General features: G+C 43.9%; 1 protein-coding gene and 1 long non-coding RNA gene across 2 annotated transcripts in view; one reads left to right on the top strand and one right to left on the bottom strand.

The window, feature by feature from the left end:
- LOC120897279 (synaptic vesicle membrane protein VAT-1 homolog-like) overlaps window positions 1–20,450 on the top strand; it is a 72,698-nt gene that overhangs the window by 18,549 nt on the left and 33,699 nt on the right. Inside the window, exon 2 of the mRNA XM_040302030.1 lies at window positions 8,556–8,954. Within this exon, the coding sequence (XP_040157964.1) occupies window positions 8,626–8,954 (329 nt within the window). The 5' untranslated portion in view covers window positions 8,556–8,625. The remainder of the gene's footprint in view (window positions 1–8,555; window positions 8,955–20,450) is intronic.
- LOC120897287 lies at window positions 12,162–13,405 on the bottom strand. The gene is made up of 3 exons (XR_005738516.1): window positions 13,013–13,405; window positions 12,763–12,884; window positions 12,162–12,308 (listed from the first exon to the last, which is right to left on the bottom strand). It is a non-coding gene; the product is annotated as an uncharacterized LOC120897287 (long non-coding RNA).

Raw genomic sequence — 20,450 nt, 5'->3', positions numbered from 1 at the left:
GCAGAATGTATATGTATTGAATCAAATATTTGAACACGATTCGTATGGCATCAATGATTCACTCTGGAATTGGTTCAATAAAAATAGAGCTCCCACCATCACATCACTTCCCTTAGTTGGTCGACTGTGAGTCGAAAGATGAGTCGTTTGGTAAATGTGAATAATTAGTCAAATTAAAATTGAATCATAAATTGAACCGAGTGATATGCGAATCGTTTTTAAATATTTACATTTTACTTTATAGCTCCATTACCAACTGCACGACTATGTTTTACTAGTATCATACGCACTATTCTGGGAGAATCAAAGGACGGCTTGCGCCCTCCCTTTAATAAACCATAACTATCATTCTCCAAACGAAAATACAGACAGCGATAAATTTCGTCTCAATTATGCCTCTATTTGTGCTGCGTTGTCGGTTCGTCTCCTGCACTCGCCTCTCGGTTTAATCGCTTGTCCGTAGAATCCTTTCAATGTGCACGATGCTTCTATCGCTCACTATTCCTGTTTGAACTATTCCGTCGTAGGTCCTCCTAGTAGCCAATACAGGGTTTTCCAGGAGTTCTCATAGCTGTGGGACACTTTATTGACTCTTTCTTACATGAAATGAACTTATTGTAATGGGAATTGGACTCACTAGCACCCTTTGTTGGACAACTCCAATAGGAATTTCCAACGAACCTGTCCAAAAAGGGTGCCATAGCGTTCCATTTCCAACGTATGAAGTTCACTTCCAATGTGATAGAGTCTAGCAAGTGTCCCACAACTCTGAGAACCCCTGGAAAACCCTGTAATAGACAGCAAAGGCGCGCACCGTCAAACGGCAACCGCCAACTACTCCTTCGTCATCCATAAAGCAAAAACCGCAAAGCAAATGGAGAATAAATTTAACGTCACTTGTGTCACAGCCTGAGAGAAATGGGCGTTGGTGGTTGGTGATGCCTAAGAACCTCAAAGGCAATAGAGAGCGAAACGTTTTGGCGGCTGGTTCGGCGTGTGTGTGTGTGTGTTTGTGGTTGTTGATGCTTCAAAAAGGAGCCAGAACTTAATTGGTTGTTAATGAATCATTCGTTCGCACTTAATGGCGTATAATTCAAGGGATCGCGCTCGTTTGGAGGGATGATTTAAGGGTGGCAAAGTTTGTGCTGTCTTATGGATCGTGCAATTCATCCGTTGCTTTTATTTGCATTTAATTCTTTTACAGGAAATTTAATTTTTTGCTTTTCTATATGGAAACACATTCCTCTTTGCATGAGACTCTTTTCATTAAAGCCAGTTTTTTTTTTAAATTAATTTCCCGTTAATAATTTGGATACATTTAAACCTGCCAACTGAAACAAAAACCGTCTGCAAAAACCGTTAAAACCCCACAGACAACAGAGGAATTCTCCAACTCGAACGGCCTCAAACATCTGCCCCCCCCCCCCCCCCCGAGAAAGTGAGCGCGCAGTTTCATCCCCCCCTCCCCTTCATCCAATGAGCATCATTTTCTTGATCGTCGATCTCTTCGCGAATTTCCTTTTTCCTGCTCTAAGCGTGCTTTCTTTCTGCCGATGCTTTGTGCAATTTTCTTTGCGCGAATTAGCGCGCGTTTTGCGTACCCGTTTCCATGCCGGGGAAACATCATGCCTTTACACACACACACTCAGTCAGTAGTGTGCGGTGTTTTGCTCTGTGGAGGATAGACATTTTGGAACACATCCTCCACACATGTGTGGATCGAGTCATGTACCACAATAAAAATAGCAAACATTGAGCTCTTCTTTCTCTTCGTTTTTTTGTTTTGTTTTGCCTGTCTGCCTGCTTGTTGGTAATTTTGGTAAATTTAAATTGCCTTCACTTCATTCATCGTTTCGCCCTCTTCTTTACTGGATTCGTTTTTTTTTGTGTATGGAAAAAACCCTTTGATGCACACGTGTGTATGTGAGGGGGCTTGTTAATCATTTTCCCAGTACCAAATTGTGCAAATATGTGCGTGTGTGTGTGTGTTGCTACCTTTCGACAAGTGTGGTTGACCGTTAGAACCGTCATGTCATGGGCAGGCGTTGCCCGCTTTTTTCCCATGCCCTCAACGGTGAGTTTTGGCTCTGGCCAAGGTGGTTTGATTTTTATGCTCTCGTGAGTTTTCCCACCTTCCTCCACTCCCGCTCTGTGGTCTTTAATCATCCGGTTTTGGGGCTGTGGCGTGCATGTTTTGGCGCATGGGGGGGATCCTCTGGAGTAGCAGGATGGTGTTGCTGTTGTTTTACGCTGACCTCTTCTCTCATCATGCATCGGTGGTGTGTCTCTGTTTCCCGTTTGGGGCGAGAGTTCATCATCATGATGAACCGTTCTCCCCCTTCCTCTGCTTGTGTGCGGTAAGCGGTGTTTGCTATTTCATATATACAATGTGATTCTCGTCTCATGGTTTAGCCTTTTTATGCTTTTCCCTGTCCCTGCACGCCTGCGTTTATGTTCGCTGTGAACGGTTTGGATGTTTTTTTTTGTCAAATAGTTGGCAGTTTTTGTAGCCTTTTCCCCTCACCATTCCTTTGCCGTGGCTCGAAACCAAACCAGAAGAGAAAACCAAAGGATTTTGCGGTTTTGTTGGACTGTCGTAGTTGTGGTTGTGTGATTTTTGTCTTAATTTTTGCAGCCAAACTCTACAAGCGCAACACAACACAGGCTAAGAATTCAAAAACTCTCTAGTTTGCTGAAAAGTGTAGAGGGAGCTTTCTAATGCTTTCCGGTGGTTTTGACTCTTTCGTGCGTCTTGGATTGTGCTGCTGAGAAAAAAGATAAATGTTTTGCAAAAAAAAAACCCCAAAATCCTATAAGAGTCATCGAACATAATATGCATGGGAAAAAAAAAATGGGAACTGGAAAAACCAATTGATGATCGGTTACATTTTATCGCATGGATCGTCTGTTACGTTTTTTCTTTCCACTTCGTGACGGTTCAATAGATTTGGAGGTATATTTTTTTTTTCTCTCCCGTCTCTTTATCATGGATGTGTATCATTAAGCAGGAGGAGCAATTTATTGAAACAACAAAAACCATCAACTCGTCCGAGAACATTGTTTTTGGTGGGAAAAAATTGGACCACAAAACAAAAACCGCTCTCAAATGCTTCATCGCCTCTCAATCTCCCCTCCCTTCTGTGTTTGATATTGATGAAGCGGTACGGCCGTCGTCCCCAAGCAACATTAATGGCTTAATTATTTCGATCATATTTTGGGATGATTGATGCGACGACGAACCACCAAACCCCGATCGAGCATTTCCGACTCTCCTCTGTGTGTGGTTTTTGTTGGTGCTTTTGTAACGTTTTCGTTTTTCACTTTTTGACAATTTTTTTTGTGAACCATGATTACTCTTAACACATTTCTATTGGTTTTTTTTAAATACTGAGTTGAACGTTCAATCTTCATTGGAATCTAATGTGTTTCTTAATATGTTGAATTCATTTTGACATTTGTTTAAAAATAATCGGGATTTAATGTCCTGGAATTCACCGCAGAGAACCTGATGTAGAAATAACTTTAATTTTGACATCGATAGAACAGTTTTCATACCACAGTCTTGTGGGATTTTAAAATACAATCACGTTCTCGCAAATTTCAATTCGAATCTCCACGCAAAGCAAAGGTGTGTAATGTGTGAGAAATAGTACGACGTGGAATATATTTTCAAAACGTGTGCTCCTTCTTCTCCCTCCCGAGATTGCTCCAATAGACACAACAGCGTAAGGATTACGGATAGAGAAATCGAAAGTTCCTATCCCCAAAAAGGGATCGGAAAAATCGCACGAATCGCGCCTTGCATCTATAATAATGCTGTGCCCCGGAATGTTTGGCACGTTTTACGTAACGGCCAAGATAAGAATGTCGTTTGGAAGGGAATATGATGAGCAAATATGAGGCAGTGGGGATTTACGTGAGCATTTTCAACAATTTTTGTTCCCTTCTCTTTCCCGTTGAACTTCCAAACATGAAACTTTAAAAGCCAAACCAGACAGTGTTGTATTTTGGCATAACGAGTTCTAATTAACGAAACCTATGTACAACAACGTAAATATGATGTGAGAAATACTATATTAAGACGGTATTTTTGTCTCTTCACTTTTAAAACATCGTAATTAAGTTAAAACGAGAAATTTCCACAGTAACAAAGTTAGGCGAGGCTCAGCTTTCCAACTTCTCGCTCGTTCCAGCTTGCGGTTTGTGGACCATCCGCGGCATGATGCGTGTGCGTGTCGATTTCTTTTTCCAATTTTCCTGCCCAACTACAAAAAAAAACGCTAAAACATTTGCGCCGATTTTCTCTCCCGTACGTTAACAACATTCCAATAGATTCCATCTCGCTGATATCGCTTGCAGTGGTGTTTTGGTGGTGGTGGTGGTGGTAGTTGGCTTTCCATCATCTACTAGGTATTAGCTCACTGTTGGAGTACCAAAAACAGACAGCAAAGAGCTGCAATTGGTACAAACTAAGTAGATATTTTATTAGTTTTCACTCACCCTGTGGGCTGAGTGGTGGAAAATGTGTGGCACATCACTAGTATCTGTGTTATAGTTTTTGTTAGTAGATTCCTTTTCATCAAATCTGGTCATGAAGCCAGTTTGCAACTTGTTGTTGTGCAAAAGTTGTTTGGAAGCTTTGCCTGTTTTTCAACTTCAGGGTCTTTTTCGACGCAACAGTGTTCCAACACGATCGCGTCACCACCATCATCAACCCTTACTTTACCCGTTCGAGCTGGGATGTTTTTGTTTTCTTTTTCCGGTCCACAACCACCCCCAACACTTGTGGGTGTGTGTGTGTGTGTGTGTCCTTGTATCTTCAATTTTGGAGTGAGAACGCTTTTCCCTGCACTCCCTCACGAGAGAGCACACAAGTTTTTACATCACGAGCAGCAGCAACAGCCCCCGTTACAGTTGACGAGCTCCCGAACTGAACCGTGACCGAGATGATAGGAGGGAGGGTGTGTGTGTGTGTGTGTGTGTGATGTGTGTAAAAACAAAAACAAAAGCTTTCGTCGATACGCACCACGCGCCCCGCGCTTATCGACATTGACTTTGAAAATGAAAACGAGTCCATGGCGGGTGCCTCTTCCTTCCCGCTTCGTTTCTCCAGCCTTTTGGTGGAGCTGTCCGTTGTGTGGCGTTTTCCCTTCGTTACTTCCAAGGTATGGTCTAAAAGTTCGTAATATATCTGTGTGTGATACTTTGTGTGTATCTCATCGATATGCTGCTGTGCGTGGTGTGTCCGAAACATGTCGTTTTCACTCGTTCCGAAATCACTTGTTCGTCGAGCAGTTTTGTCGGTTGCGCTCAAACGATTGGGCAGCGATACATGAAAATCAATTGGATATCAGAAAAGGTCCTCGATCGAGATTGAGGTGTGTGGGATCTATTTTCGTGACAGCTTTCAAGTATCAACTTACCTCACAGGAGAGTGTTGTGCAAAGGCTGGAATTGAATTTTCGCTACGAGCATTGGGTGTTGAAAAACAACTTCATCATACTGATAAAGCTCTTTCCATGAGTTGTTGACAATTGGCGGATGTATTGGAATTGGACCATGGAAGTTGTTTTTTTAATAAATTCAATTGGAAACTAGAAATCAATTGAGCACTGTTCTCGACAGCTTCTGACAGGTGTGCTTGTCACTATGGCGTCGGACGTGTGGTTTGAGCATTTCAAGTACTCGTTCGTGTACACCAACAATAATTCTCGACAAGGAATTCATTCATTATGAATATGCAATACCTTCCGGAGTTATTTTCTCTAAATAACAAATAATAACTCATTTCTTTCTAGAACAATGTTCCTTATTACATATTCAAGTAACTATTGGAATTGATTCCAACTGTTGCATCACCGCACAAGTGTTGTTGTCCATCGGATGTACTTCTTGGCCACAGTACCCAGATGTTTCAGTAACATCACGAACGCGTGAATAATTGAATTGCTGCAGACAGCGCTAAAACAACTTACCCGTACTACAGCAACTCTGTCTTCAAAGACCAATCCAAAATAACAGGCATAAAAAAAAGATAAAAAGAACTTTCATCCCCATTTACCCCAGCAACGGAGTAGCCCCCGCGCAATCCAACAGAGGAATGCCAGAAAGTAAAATAAGTTAAAGTGCAAATTTGCATAATTTTGGGAGTGGAGAAGAGAGCGGCCAATGGTGCGTTAATAACGCCCAAACGTTCAGGACATTCGTTCCGTGCGCCCCTGCGCGTAACTTACCTGCATCCATCCTCCTTTGCTCATTGCTTGGGTCTACCGATGTCTCTCTCCAGTCCAGGCTTCGCCCTGCTGCTCAATTACCTTCAAATTACATTCCATTTTAGCCGGACGGGAATGGTGGGTACCATGTTGATATTCCGGGATAGCCTATGGCGCGACCGTTTCATGGATGGCACAAAGTTCAGTGCGGGGTTGGTTTTGGTGGTACGGTGATGATGGTGATGATTTTGTACAATTTTCTGTACGAACAAGCTTCCATTTTCGGAGTCCGCGGTGTGGCGGTGACGGTGAATGGTGGTTTGTGGTTATCACACACAGAAAGTGCAGCGAAAGAATCTGTCAACTACTCTGTCTTTGGGAGGTTGCCACTGTCGTTATGCCGAAGTGTGGTGTACCAGAAGTAGGAAGCCGCTCATTGCGCAAACGTCAATTGCAGAGGACCACACACCGGGTGCGTTCTAGCAGCAGTCTCTCTGCTCCTTGGTGGCGCTCTTTTCCATCTAAACATAACGGTAATGACCGGTTGTAGTCCTCGGTCGTGGTCTTCTGGTGCTACCGAAACAAGCGTTCAGGCGCTGGATATTCAATTATCGGTGTGGCACAACCATCACCTTTTCACCGACCGACCGGGGGAAGGTCCTGAAGCGAAAACCCAATTACGTTACATTGTAGTCCTATTACGATCGACTTTGGCGTTTGTTCATTTGCATCGTCTAATGACATTGTGTCAGGATGACATCCGGGACATGTTTTTTTTTGCTAGGAAACATGTGTTGAGATATTTCGGGAAATTGGCATCTTAGGATCATTGCGATGAGTTACGTTTGGAGTTGATAAAGAAAAGATCTGTGATAGAAGAACAGTGAGGGAATGAAATTATGTTGTCTTCTAAAATGAAAGCTAACAACGAACGTTAGAGGTTACTTTCAAGATGTTGCCAAGCACAGGAATACATCGAAAAGTGTGAAGATGCTGGAATGATGTACATTGGGAAATTGGGAAGCCTACCTTCCAGAATTGATCGATAAAGACGAGCAATCACCATCAATTTCCTTCACGCGGTGAAGGGACGAGAAGCGACAAATATTTTCGGTAGCTCCCGGACATCACCATTAAAGGAAGAAGTGTCGCGCTTCTCGTGATGTACAGATAGTGATTGTAAGCAGATATTTGCTCGAGCTCTCTCTCTCTCGCTCCCTTCAAGTCCCTGTTAAACGACACTTTATGGACATAAGAACTTTTTTTATTTGGTTCCTTTTTGTTGCTGTTCGTCCTGTGAAATAAAACTTCTCATTTTGTGAACGATGGCTGTACTTTGCTACTGTCTCTTCTTGCTGTTGCTCATGTTCCAAGACACTGATGCTTTCCCCCAGCAACACTCCTAGCAGGAACAATCACTCCGGCAAAAAAGCAGCAGCAGATCATTTTTAATGAGCTACCGTTTTGCCTTCCGTTTTCCGCCTTTTTTCATTTGAAGACACCGTGAAAGTCATAGTTTTCCGTCGTGCTTTGCCCGTGCGCTTTAATTGTCTCATTTGGTAGTGTGGTGGAGAGTCGTTTTTTTGTGTACGCCCTTAGATGAGGAACGCCAGAACAGCAGGATATAATACATCTTCACATCTACGTGAGCGCGCGCTCTCGCTCGTAAGTTGTACAGGTGCCTGTGCACGAAACACAAGATCTGGTAGAAGTGGAAGCAGCGCAACTCCGGCAGCATCTATCGCAGAAAGACGGAATCGGTTGCTTTGTCTTGTCGTTTATAAATATTTACATCGGCCGCGGAAAATGTGGAGAAGGGAAGGAAGGCGATGTAGAATGCTGAGGTTTTGAGATGTAGCGTAATAGCGAGAGCAGCATCAGCAGCAGCTTCCTCCATTTGGGATCTTTAGGATCTTGTTCGTGGCGTTGTTCATTTCCCATTCCTTCAGAACGTTTCGGTTGCGTTGGAATATCTTGGCATCAAATACACACATACACACACACACACACACACTGGAAAATGGACGCACTTTTCCATGTTCCTGGAATGCGTTACGAAGTAAATTTTAACTTCCAAGTACGCTCACACGTTGATAGTATTGGTCTTTGTTTGATGATTTCTGTATTGTGATAATCTGATATATTTCTTGGACATAATTTATTGGTTGAAAAGGTTCCAAAACTGTTTCCTTGCTGCCTGCCAGGTAGCGCAGCTTTTCCAATCTTAACCATTGATTAATAGACATTAATTAAAATAAGGACGCCATAATCACACAGTGCTCTCCTCCGATACGAGCTCCGCTCTAACCCTTTTTTTGTCTCGATGCTTCTTTCATTCCACAGCCAAGCAAGCCCCCCCCGGCCCACGCGTGTACCTTTTCGCTAAGCTCGCTTTCAACGCATAATCAGCAAGATGACTGAAACCACAGAAGCACCAGTCGTTGCACAGACCGCCGAAACGAAGACCCCGTCGCCCACGAACGAGACGGCCGTCGTCACGCCGGCCGAGAACGGGCATGCCGAGGGCGGAGATGCCAAGACGGCAGCCGCCGGCGAAGAACAGACCAACGGCGGTGCGACCCCGGACGAGAAGGCGAAGGCCGAGGAGAAGAAGGAAGACCCACCGAAGGAGATGCGCGCCGTCGTGCTGACCGGTTTCGGTGGTTTCAAGAACGTGAAGATCCTGAAAAAGCCCGAACCGTCGCCCCAGGCCGGCGAGGTGCTGATCCGCGTCAAGGCATGGTAAGTCACACACAGAGCCCCAAGCAACGCAACAATTGAACGAACTGAATAAAAAGGGAAGGGATCGTTAATTAAGGACTGGTGTGTGCTCCGTTAACTGATTCCAATGGATGTTGAGCCACAAAATGCCTTTTTTCGAGATGGCCTGCGATGGCGATCCTAAGATCCTAAGGGGTTCTATAGACACGAGGCATTAGAAGTGTGTATAATGTTGTTCAACATGTTTTGGGTTTGCTGGAGCAGAACCCAACTCGCCAAAGTCTCTAATTCCCGAGTGAATTCCAGCATTTTTTTGCACTTTTGCATCCTTCCTTGGGTGCAAAATTATATACCCAAGGGAATGGGAAATGATGTGCGACACTGCTGCTTCCCTGGTCCCGTTTGCTTGTTTATTGAGACATGATACAGGCCCTGGTTCTAGACACTAAATTGGACATCAGCTTATCTGCCCTATTCTATCTCGACATCGCTGAAGCGTGAATTTGATGATTTTTGAGTGTCGAATTTACGGGCACCGAAGGGTTTCTTTTCCGCATTGTGCTTTGTGTTGTTCCACTTGATCAGTTTCCCCCCGATCGCTGGCTGATCTAGATGACTGGAAGCACTTGAGGGAGTTGGGTTGGAGATGTTGTGATGATGATGCATTGTGTGGAGAGTTGGTCCGTAACTCGAGCAAATAGTAGTCTGCGGTGGAAGTATCTGTTTGATTTTGTCTGAAGATAGGAACAAGCGGGGAAAGATTTGGCGAATGTCTGGAAACATTAATCAAATTTTAGGACCTGATCACCAAACCCAGTATCTAGAAATAGTTACCCCAACTGTCAGAATTTGTATATCCTCAGTAATATTGCTTGGAATGACATGCTTGTGCCAAAAGAAGGCACTCTTCCAATTGCTATGGCTTCCTCCTGGGAAAAGGTTCTCGAGAATTCATAACCCCATCTCATCACTGATAGAGTTATTGGATGTCGGGAGGTTTGTTTTTGGTGTGCGTGTATGCTCTCCAAAATTTGTCATACGCACCAAGAATCCATAATCGTAAATCATGTTTTTATCACTTTGGAAACGCAGCGCGCAGGTTGCTTGCGTTGGCCTTTGGGCTGGAGGCACACCCGCGGACAATATTCCCTGCCCTGGATGATATAAACTTTTCGCCAACCCAAAAAAAAACCTTCATTGCTCGACATCTTGAAGAGCAAGCCGAACAAAAAGGGCACGGCGCGCGGAGCATGTGTGTGCGTCTTTTCTTAGCATCCCTCTTTTACCGCTTCATTTGTGTGCCCTCTGGTACTACCGGTTGAGAGAACGATGTGCGTACGACAACTACGCGAAGAAGTGACAAGCCTCTGATGTGCGCTTGGTTTATGATACAGTTTTCTTTCCTTTCGGGTGTGCAAACATTTATGATTCATGTTTTATGTCGAACGCAAGAAAAAAGGGACACCACGGCAATGCACAACAGCAGGCGGACAAGTAAAAAGTTGGTACGCTCAAGATTTTGAACTCTCTGTGTAGCGTTCTGAACTCTGTCTTTTCCTCTGATATTCTCCGGCGGGATGGGTGAAGCGTTTGTGCGTATTGGAAAGGATTCTCTGAACAGGATGTTGGCGGTTAAAACAAGTTGCCCCGAACGGTTGGGCGGTTACATCGACGAACGACGAAGGGGAGGAAAGAATGTCCAAAGTCTTCCCAAGGGAAAGAAGACGATAACAAGCAGAAGTATAACTGATGTGTGTGTGTGTGTGTGTGTGTGCGTACCCTTTTTGGCGTGGGGTGGAAAAAGTGTAAACGCAACGCTATCGGCAACACGTGCACTGCACATGTGAGCTTGACTCCGTTGCGGAGGTTTTGAGGTTTTGGGTCTTGCTTGGGAAGGCTCGTTTCCCTTTTTGGTGGTGCTTCTCTTTGCATCTTGTTTGGACGATTCTGGTACGGCGGCCTGTGCGCCATCTTTAAAAACGAAGTCTTTGGGCGAACATTTGGGCCGCAAAGAGGAGGAAGGGGGTGGGAATTTTTCAGGGGGAAAAGACGCTTGCAATGTGAAGCATTTTAGCAGACGTTGTTATGAGTGACACTGATTTCTCGCGCGCAAATTCAAATGTCTGCAAATGTATAATTATCGTGTTTGGCCGCGGGAAGAGTTTCCCAAAAACTAAACTGTCCAACAGTTTTGTTTTGTAGATACCACAAAAAAAATTGAGATCATTTTTGCATGCTTTTCAAGTATGCTCGAAATCAAATTAACGAGTTCGATTTCAAATTGGCCTTAAATAACCGCAATCATTATCAAATTAACGGGCGCGCTTTATTGGGGCCGGAGATACCACCACTTTGGCGTGTAAATCGATCCGCCGGTCGAGATATCAAGTGATTTATATCTGTGCCTTAACCTCGCGCGATTGTTGACAAGTGAAGTGATTTCACGAGGTTGATTTCCTCTTTTCCCCCTGGATAGCCTCGAGCTCAAAAACACATATCAGAGTATGAGATCGGAGGGTTGAGATGCATGCATGGGGTTCTTCGCTTCACATGCAGATGACTGCAGTTCGTCAATCGAGATGATGCGCCTTGCGCCATAATGATAGCTTGCTAGCAAAAGCAACAGCGAGTCAGAATCTGATGTGGAAGGCGTTAGCGCTCACAAAGCAAGACGACGTTGCATCTGTCAGCTCTGTGCTGTGTGTGACTGGCGGTGGTGATGGTGGGCAGGTTTTTTTGTTCGTTTCGCGGGACGCTTTCAATTTTTTGACAGCCGAAAACGAAACCAAAAAATGCAACCGACTCGTGTTTGTTGCGAGCCCGGGTGGGATGGAAACGGAAACGATCTTGATCTTGAGAAAACCGTTTTATTGAATGCGAGAAAAGAACACGCCAACCCCGTCATGCAAAGATATGACGGCAACTCGGGGGAGAGCGTTCATTTTCCTTGAATGATTGTTGAGGCTTGGCTGTCGTCTTTTGCTTGTTTGTGTTAGTTTTTGTTAGTTATTTTGAGGTTGCGATAGTTGTGAGGATGTGATAGAAGAGGGGGAAATGTGTGCTATTCATCACGGTGACAGGAAAGAGGTTTCAGTTTCCTCCTCTTTGACATGTTATACCTCAAACTTTCATATAAGGAGACCAATACACTTAAAGGACATGAAGATGTTGGTTTTTTCTTAATTGGAAATGAAGAAATCGATTACTTACATTTAGTCCATTGGGTCTCATTTACCCTTGACAGCTACGTCCAATTTCTCACTCTTCTCAGGGGAATTGATTTCTCCTCGTAAGGTTCGTGTAGAGATACCATCTATCCCAAAATTGTTTGAAGGTGTTTGTGCAGATTTGTAACCGAAGCACCGTATCATTAAACTGAAATGATTCAGTTGAGTTTACCCATGGTGTTTATTGGTTATCAAAATTCATTGGGACACACCCAATAGGGAGTTTACATTTTATATACGCCGCATGATTCCTATTTTTTGTTGTTGCTCTTGTTGTGGCTTTTTTGTGTTTACTGTGTTCACTTTTATGACCCTTACAAAAATGGTCTTTTTACACATTTGAAATGAAGATTTATTGCTAAAAATGATGAACCATTGATGAAAGCTTCTTCTCCTCTATGAGGTGAAAGTGAAAAATTGATTTATTATGGAAATGTACATACGGCAGCTATTTTTGTGTAAGGGCGGGCGCGCCGATGAGTAATGGGAAACGCTCAACCGTACCCTTACTATTGGAGAAAAAAACTCTAAAAACGCTTTTTTTGCTTGTTAAATGGAACCCATTTGACACTGACGAAAAATAAAATTGTAACGCAATTTACCGTTCACGGCTCTGTAACCCGTAGCACAAGTGGTAACGATTGACGGTAACGCGCGCAAGCGGGAAGCCATTATTTCCGGTGATAAAGTCCATCTCGAGCCCCGGCTGATTTCATGGGTACAACTGAAAGCGAACAACAAAAAAAAATGGAAGCTTTAGCCACGTTTATCATTTACCGGTGCATTATTTCGCTTCCAAAAGTGGCCTTCTGTGTGTGAATCATTGATTTAGAGACACCCGATATGACGCACCAGCGTTGCTGAATAGTTGTATCTCGCTGCTTCACACCCCACAGGGTGGTGTGTGTTTGTCGGGTGGCGTGGTCGACGATGCAATTAGGCGTTGCAATATTTCGAGCGCAAGTGTGTGACTGCAACGGATTTCTTCGGTCCTCCAGGGTGAACTGCAAGCTAGCATAGCAGACCCACTTTATAGCCGCGACCGCAGGTTGAGTATCGACAAGCAAGTGCAGAGCAAACAATGCCCGCAAGTGCTTTGCTATTGTGTTGCGGGAAGGAACATGTCTTTGCAATCCACCAAATAAATCACTGCAACTGCGCGAATGAGGAGCCGTTAAGGTATATTGTGTAATTGAGAACGACAATCGACGGAGGGGGCAACGCGCTGCATACTGAATGCTATCGACGCAGTATTATCGAACGAGTGTCGCGTGTTGAGTTTGAGCAGCTGTCTATATTGTCATCGACAAGCGTTTTAATATTCCACTCATATGCAGGGCGTGCGCGAGCTTCTCTTGGGCTAGCAAGAATTATGGTGACGACGTTCGGGTAGTAGACAAATGCGCACTTGGTTCCGGAGTTGGAATGTTTGGAATGTAGAACTCTTCCTTGTTTGTCAGCCAACGGTAAGGAATGTCGGTTGAAGAGCAGTTTAGGAGGTGGTTGACGATTAATTTAATATTGTGTTTTCGAGGTTTGCGCTATTTTTTTGACGCATGATTAACCTTAAGATACTCCAGAATTCAACTTCAACAATATTATGTATCCAACAAGAATTCCATGCAATAAAGAAGTAACTCTGCTGGCATTAGCTAGAAAATCAACTTCCATAAGCTGCAATCCTTTTTTGCACATCACTTACAACGCAGACTGTGTTGTACGGCCAAGGACGCGCCCTAATGGACCGTTACATCTCACGCATAATCAACACACCGCCCCCGGGAGTCGGCACGCTCCTCATCATGCTGTCCATCTTCCGAGAGCTCAGAAGTCGTCGGATCAGATTAGTGTCCGGTGCGCTACAAGCAGCCTACTGGGTAAGCTTGCTCTGGGTACGCTTCCCTCTGCACAATGTGATGTCTGGGCAATGCTCTCCTCTTCCCCGGTCGGACACTGGATTAGCCTCGTCCTAAGACATTTGCTGGTGCCGTGACCAGGATTGACCGGCAAACTCTTCCCCGGGCGGGGACCAGCTTTATGTATAATTGAATCAAATCAATCAATTATCACCGACCCGCGGCTCCGATATAGCGGCAGCTGAGATTGGATTACCATCATCATCGTCGTCGTCGTCACAGGGGTGTAGAGGCTGATGTATAGGGGATTAAAGTGTTCGTCTCGGGACAAGTGACGAAGCTTACGGCTGGGCGGCTCTGGTTCTCCTTTCCGATTACGTTTTGCTCTTGGTGTAAGGGTGTAACCTAGACCTTTAGGGATTTGTTTCGTTAATTGTTTCGTTGTTTGTGTTTTTGAGTTCGTTTAAGAAACAAAGAAATGCCATGGAAAGTTTTTGCTGGCTCTGTTCAGTTTGTTGTACAATAGTTTGAGCGGGACTCGGAGCGGCGGTTAGTTCGAAAAGCGATAAGCGCAAAGCGTAATCAAACATTCGTCATGCCCCCCCTCCTTTCATAGCCGTTGAGCGCGAATGATTCATGGTGGTTCTTGATAAGGAACTTACTCACGTTGCACACACAAAAAATAGCTTAGCTGCAACGCGTCAGCGGCAATGCACCATCAGCGAGATAAATATAACGTACAACGACCGCCACGCTACTGTTTAGAACCTTTCATTGAATGATTCTCGGAATGATCATGAATGAAATGCGACGCAATAGCGGTTTACGCTCAAGAGAGGTCCCAAGTCGCAGGAATTAGACAAATCTGGCATACTGAGCTGGAATGATCGAGCGGAGTTAAATGTTTGCAGGAATGAATTGGATTTTGACGAGCTAACTTAGTTCATTTACGATTGAATCATTTACATCGACTAGCAATTCACTGAATATGAATTAAATAATTTAATCTATTAGACAGACAGGCTAATCTCGACGAGTGATTTAACTCCCAATGTTGCCCTATACCTCTGTCTGGGTAAATTAAATGATTATTGTGTTAAGTAAATCCGGCGAATGTTTTATATAGATCAGGTACTTAGCTTTCTATATCTACTTGTAGCTCCACAATATGAATCAAACCCATCTTTAGTTCAGGAACTGTTTGAAAAGTTGAAGAGTTATTCACATTCAACTCAAAAAATCAATTTGTGAGTTGAATAACTCTTTTAAAAGATATGCCACAATGATTGTCTTAACTCTTCTCATTATAAATACTGACTAGCAAATCACCTGAAGTAGTTATGCTTATAGAACCAGCTCATAGAAAATTGGTTTAATTTTCAAATTATTCTTGTTCATTTGTTGTAAAACTGACGCTTTGATTTGAGTAGTTATGCTTGTGTGCATCAGCTTCAAATTTCAACGATGTTTTTTCCTCCTGCATCATTCTGCACCTCCCGGAGCATTATGAAGCCTCGGCGTACACTTAGCCATTGGTGGATGCTTTGCTTTTCCAACATCCACAAATCTCTCATCAGTTTCCGTGTGTTATTTGAGCCGGGTTTGCCGGGATCTCCTGCTCCCTTACATCGTTCATACCTCATCGGTGGATCGTGCGGCAAACATGTGCTGTCCTTTTTATTGTGCCTGTGCCACCATTGCCGGGAGTGGATGACTATTTGTCAAACCATACTGGTGTGCCCTCACCCTTTGTACGCTTCCGCGTCCTGAAATGCATCGCTCGGATGTGGGTATGGTTTGATTAATTGCCTATCACACAATTGATGGTAAACCACCACCGGCGTTTGGCGAACGGCACGCGGGGGCATTCGTTAGAGCCAAAAGCCTCCGTGCACAGGCGTCCGGAGATGATACCCGCAGTGAGCTATCGGCTGGCCACAAATTTGTTATTAGTCAAAGTTCGGTCCCGCTTTTGCTGGTGGGCACTTCCTCTGCTTGTGATTCCTAGTTCCCCTTGTGTGTTTCTTGTTCTTCCATTCTGTCCATCCTGATGTCCCGCTTATCTCACCCTACACACCCTCTCCGGTTTTGGTGTGGCGTGAAAATCATTAACCGGATCTGCTTACCAGCGGAACCAACCATTAGTGCGATTGTGTATGTTGCCCGGACGGAAACGATCGTGCTGCGAAGGAGATGACACTTCTTAATGCCCCTCCATATAGATATAGACACGGGCAACAGAGTCTTCGGGTTGTTAGATGCCGCCTGCGTCCCCGGACCCCGGAGTGATAATGTTGATCCCGATGAGGAGGGATGATAATAAATAATCGTAATGATGATGGGCTGGTATGAGGTTTGCCGGTTCTTTCTCTTGTAGTAACTGGTAGGCACAGGATTGTGAAGAGTTTGTGTGTGGTATGCTTCTTCCATTATGCAACAGTATCCGGAATCTGATTGGATCCTTTACTGTTTGTTCTATTCATTAATAATGTTTGTTCCTTGTTGAAGTTAGCGGTGTGTTTGGGAATTTTTCAAGCTGACGACTAGTATTGAATTCTTTAACCAGGAAACTTAGTTGTCTGAGTAATTTATGAGGTGTTGTAGGTATTATTATATAGTTAGGGATTTATGAGCAATGTATAATAGCGATTCTTGTTGTTTCAGTTTATATTTAACTAATAATACCATTTAGTTACATATTGTACTAAGATTTGTGATGAAGAAAATGGCAAAATTGCTGCTTCGTCCATCCCTGGCATTACAAGAACTTTCATTATCAGGCATTAATTAAATGGTTCGAAAGATTGTAGCAGCGAAAAAGAAACAACTGTTGATACAACATTTTCTGCCAGCTCAACGCAAGCGTTTAACAACCTCTACTCGCGATAGACGAAACAATCTCCCAGCGCCAATGTGATGAGTCGCTAACTCATCGCCTTCGTTGTCCTAAGTTTGTTCCTTGCCAGTCTGGTGAAAAGGTTAAGGTTATCGTTTGCTCCCTCGTAAGCCTGTCATTTAAGATTAACTAATTGGTAGCCAATTTCAACATGTTTTTGCTTTCTTTTTTAATAAGTTTGATTTATGAAACGAATGAAACGGATGAGAAAGGGGTTCCCCGGCGTCGCCCTAAAACCTTATCGCGCAGTTGGTATGTGGTTCATTTCGAGGATTTAATTGTGGTTTTTTTTTGCGTGGTGATATGGGTCATTAAAAAAAATTGTATTGCACATTGCTGTGGATTCTTTTTTTAATGCTCTGCATTTGCCTACACCCCAATTTTAGGCACAAAAGGGTTATGATTTATGTGCAATCTTTTTGAAAAGGTCGATTTGGCGAACTGCCGATCCTTTGCCGCAACGGGGTTTGGCGCCGGGAGATTTAGGCCCTCTCCGAGGACTTTGCCCGAAAATTGCGAAGTTGTTCTAATTGTTTTATCCTTCGCGGAACTTTAATGGGATTTTTTGTTGTTGGTATTTCGCGCATCCTATCGCTTTTATTTTGCGTGGATCTGGAAAGCGATTAAAAAAAAAAAGAGGGATAACATAATATGTTATTGACCACACTTACTTTCTCCACGGTAATTTCTCGCTCTGCGCCCGCTAGGCATCATAAATTTCGGCAAAAGGTGAGGTTAACTGTCGATTGTTTGTGCGGTCCTTTATTATTATTTTTTGCGCTCCAGGAAATCCTTGTTTCAGAGCACACGAGTTTCTCGTACCAAAGCACGATATATTTGTCTTTGTGTTTGGGTTGTGCTGCAAAGCGACTGCGAGCAGCACAGAAAATAACCCTCATGAAAAAACACAGCACACTTTGTCTGGGCTGGCAGAGTAATTTAATTATATCGATCTCTAGAGAGATTTCGGTCCGTTAACTCGAGTATTAGACGACAACAGGGTAGTGGTGGTGGTGTGAAGCTGTCGGTGTGTGTGTACGGTCGCCCATTCGCTATACCAATCGTCCGTGACCAACAGCCAGCGCGGCAGAATGGGGCTAACCGAGGGAGGCAGTCGAAGGGACAGAATTGGGAAAATTATTAGATTCACACTCCAGACGGTGATGGGTGTGTGAGGCAGGGGAAAAAAAACATTAGGGTCAGGTTCAAGGCCAGTCTGGGTCTGAATCTGATAGGATATAGCATGTAAATTTTCCATTGCGGATGTCGCGCCCGGACGGAGCGAAGGTCTCTCTCAGTGGATACAGTGGTGCAAATATTTATAGCAATAAGCAAGAAATCCCAGAAAAAAAACAAAGCACAAAATTGCTTTATGTGTGTTCAAATATTAAGGGCTTTCCTTTGGTGTAAGCTACCATGTATAGTGTGGCTCTGCTCCTCGAGCACGGCCACTGAATGGGAGATCAGCAAAACCCTGTTGCGAACGAGAATCCCAAAACGTGCCCCAGTGTGTTATGTCTAGCGCACCACATATGTCGCCCCAGCAATGATGTGGAACAATTTATTTGTCTCGGTATTTTGGTTGCTATTTTGCCTCTCGTGTGTTCAACCTTTTTGGTGTGTGTGTGTTTGGGTCGTTTGATTTGCAGGACGCACGTACACACAGACCCCGAGGCATCCTTTTTGCGGTACAAGGGGAGGTGTGCCCTTCGCCCTCCTGAAAAGAGAACACATTTTCCCCAACCAACCTAAGTCGGGGTCGAGTGTGTGTCGTACCTAATTTTCGCCCTTTGTTTTATTTGGAGGTAATCCTTTCGTGTGGTGTGTGTCGGTCGTGTTGGTGTGGTGGTGGAATGTGTTGATCTTATAATTCGGTCGATTGGGTTTTGAAATGGAAAAGCGTATCCAAAAGCTATTTATTTGATGATTTCGGAGGTGCGTGGCAGTATGTTGACCTGCCGTTGGGTGGGGAATGTTGTACTATTTTGCTATTTCCATGTTCGATTTTAAGGTTATGAGAATCAGTTTTTTTTTAGTGCAGAAGTGCATTGGAATTATTCAAATTTGGATTTGGAAAGAATGTGTAGCAGTATAAAGGGCTAAAGGGCTTAAGTCCTCAGTTGGTTGGAAATAAAGAATACTATTTGAATTCGGTTGGATTCTGTGAGGGGATTTTAACGTGTTATTGATACGACAACCCCATATACTGATCAATTAGTACGATATCTTGGTGAGGTTGGACTAAACGTGAGGAGTGCTTGAAGTCATCAAGATCCTGAACACTCTTGGTTAATGGCAGATTTCAATTTTTCACCCTGGGCTAGTGGAATGTTCATGAAATCAGTCATATTTGCCGTATCCAGAATTGACATTTCTGTTTTGTCCTATTGGATTTTGACATTTGTATTGTCAGAATCAATTAGCCAAATTCCTTATAGTGAAACTAGTTGGGTTTGTTTGAAACAAGTATCATTGATTGTAATCAAAATAGGCATCGAAACATGCCATTGCTAAATATTGGAGTCATTGAGGTTTTATTCATAATTAGAACAGTTTAATTTGATTTTTGTTCTACTCTTTATATTGTTATTTCTTGCTAAGATTAAACAAATTTTACTTGCTCTTTATAGTTGAATACTTGCATACTGTCCACAAATGTTCCAAAATTGGCATCCAACTCCTAAAAGTTGAACCCCATGCCTAATGGTTAAGCTACATATGCATTAACAGATAATTTATTTTATCTAATTACTATTTTTATGTTCAAAAACCGCGCTTCCCCGCACCTGCACCAACCCTTTTTTCCTCTCATGGCGATGTACTTTCCCAACCCTCGTGCCGCGCATTACCACCGTTCCATGGCGCTTGGCTCTTGTAACACCGCAAAATGTTTCCCCTCGTTAGCGTTGTGTTACGCACGGAAAAGCGCACGAACCATCCGAGCAGCAGAGGAAAACGGTATAAAGGGTGGAAAAAACAGTGTTGGAGCTCTCTGGTGGAGAAATTTTGATAACTAATAACCAAACAGCCAGCAGCTGCAGCAGTGTGAGGCATGGCGGTAGAGTAGGTTGCGGGCTCTTTCATTCGAGAGAGGTTAGTTTTCACTTTCCGTGTGGCCGCTGCCAAGGGGGGGTTGATGAGGCTCGGCACAGAAAAAAAAACCGCCGTACTATATCGTCTCTGTTCGCGCGTGTGTATGCGCCCCCGTTATTTGGGTTCGGCGCGTTCGCTTGGCGGGCTTGCGGTTTGCTTGCAACACAGAGAGAATTGTTGTGAAATCATCATCCTTCATCTTTTCGTCCGCCAATCTGGCCGTGTGGGGGAGCAAACGCGAACGAAGAGTAGAAGCCGACCGATTGTAGTTGCGTTTCACTGCAATCCCCCGCCCCTCCCGCCTCATCTCGCTGATAATAGCATCCCCCATAATCCTCTCTCCCTCTTCTCGGCAACAGACACAAAGTCCAACATTTTTCACGCTTCGCCATACAACAGCGTTTTTCCGTTTTTCCGCTCTACAAATGTACAGCAGCAGCAGCGC

This window comes from Anopheles arabiensis, chromosome 2 (assembly GCF_016920715.1).
Source record: "Anopheles arabiensis isolate DONGOLA chromosome 2, AaraD3, whole genome shotgun sequence".
NCBI classification, from domain to species: Eukaryota; Metazoa; Arthropoda; class Insecta; order Diptera; family Culicidae; genus Anopheles; species Anopheles arabiensis.
This window is presented reverse-complemented; position numbering and strand designations above follow the sequence as displayed.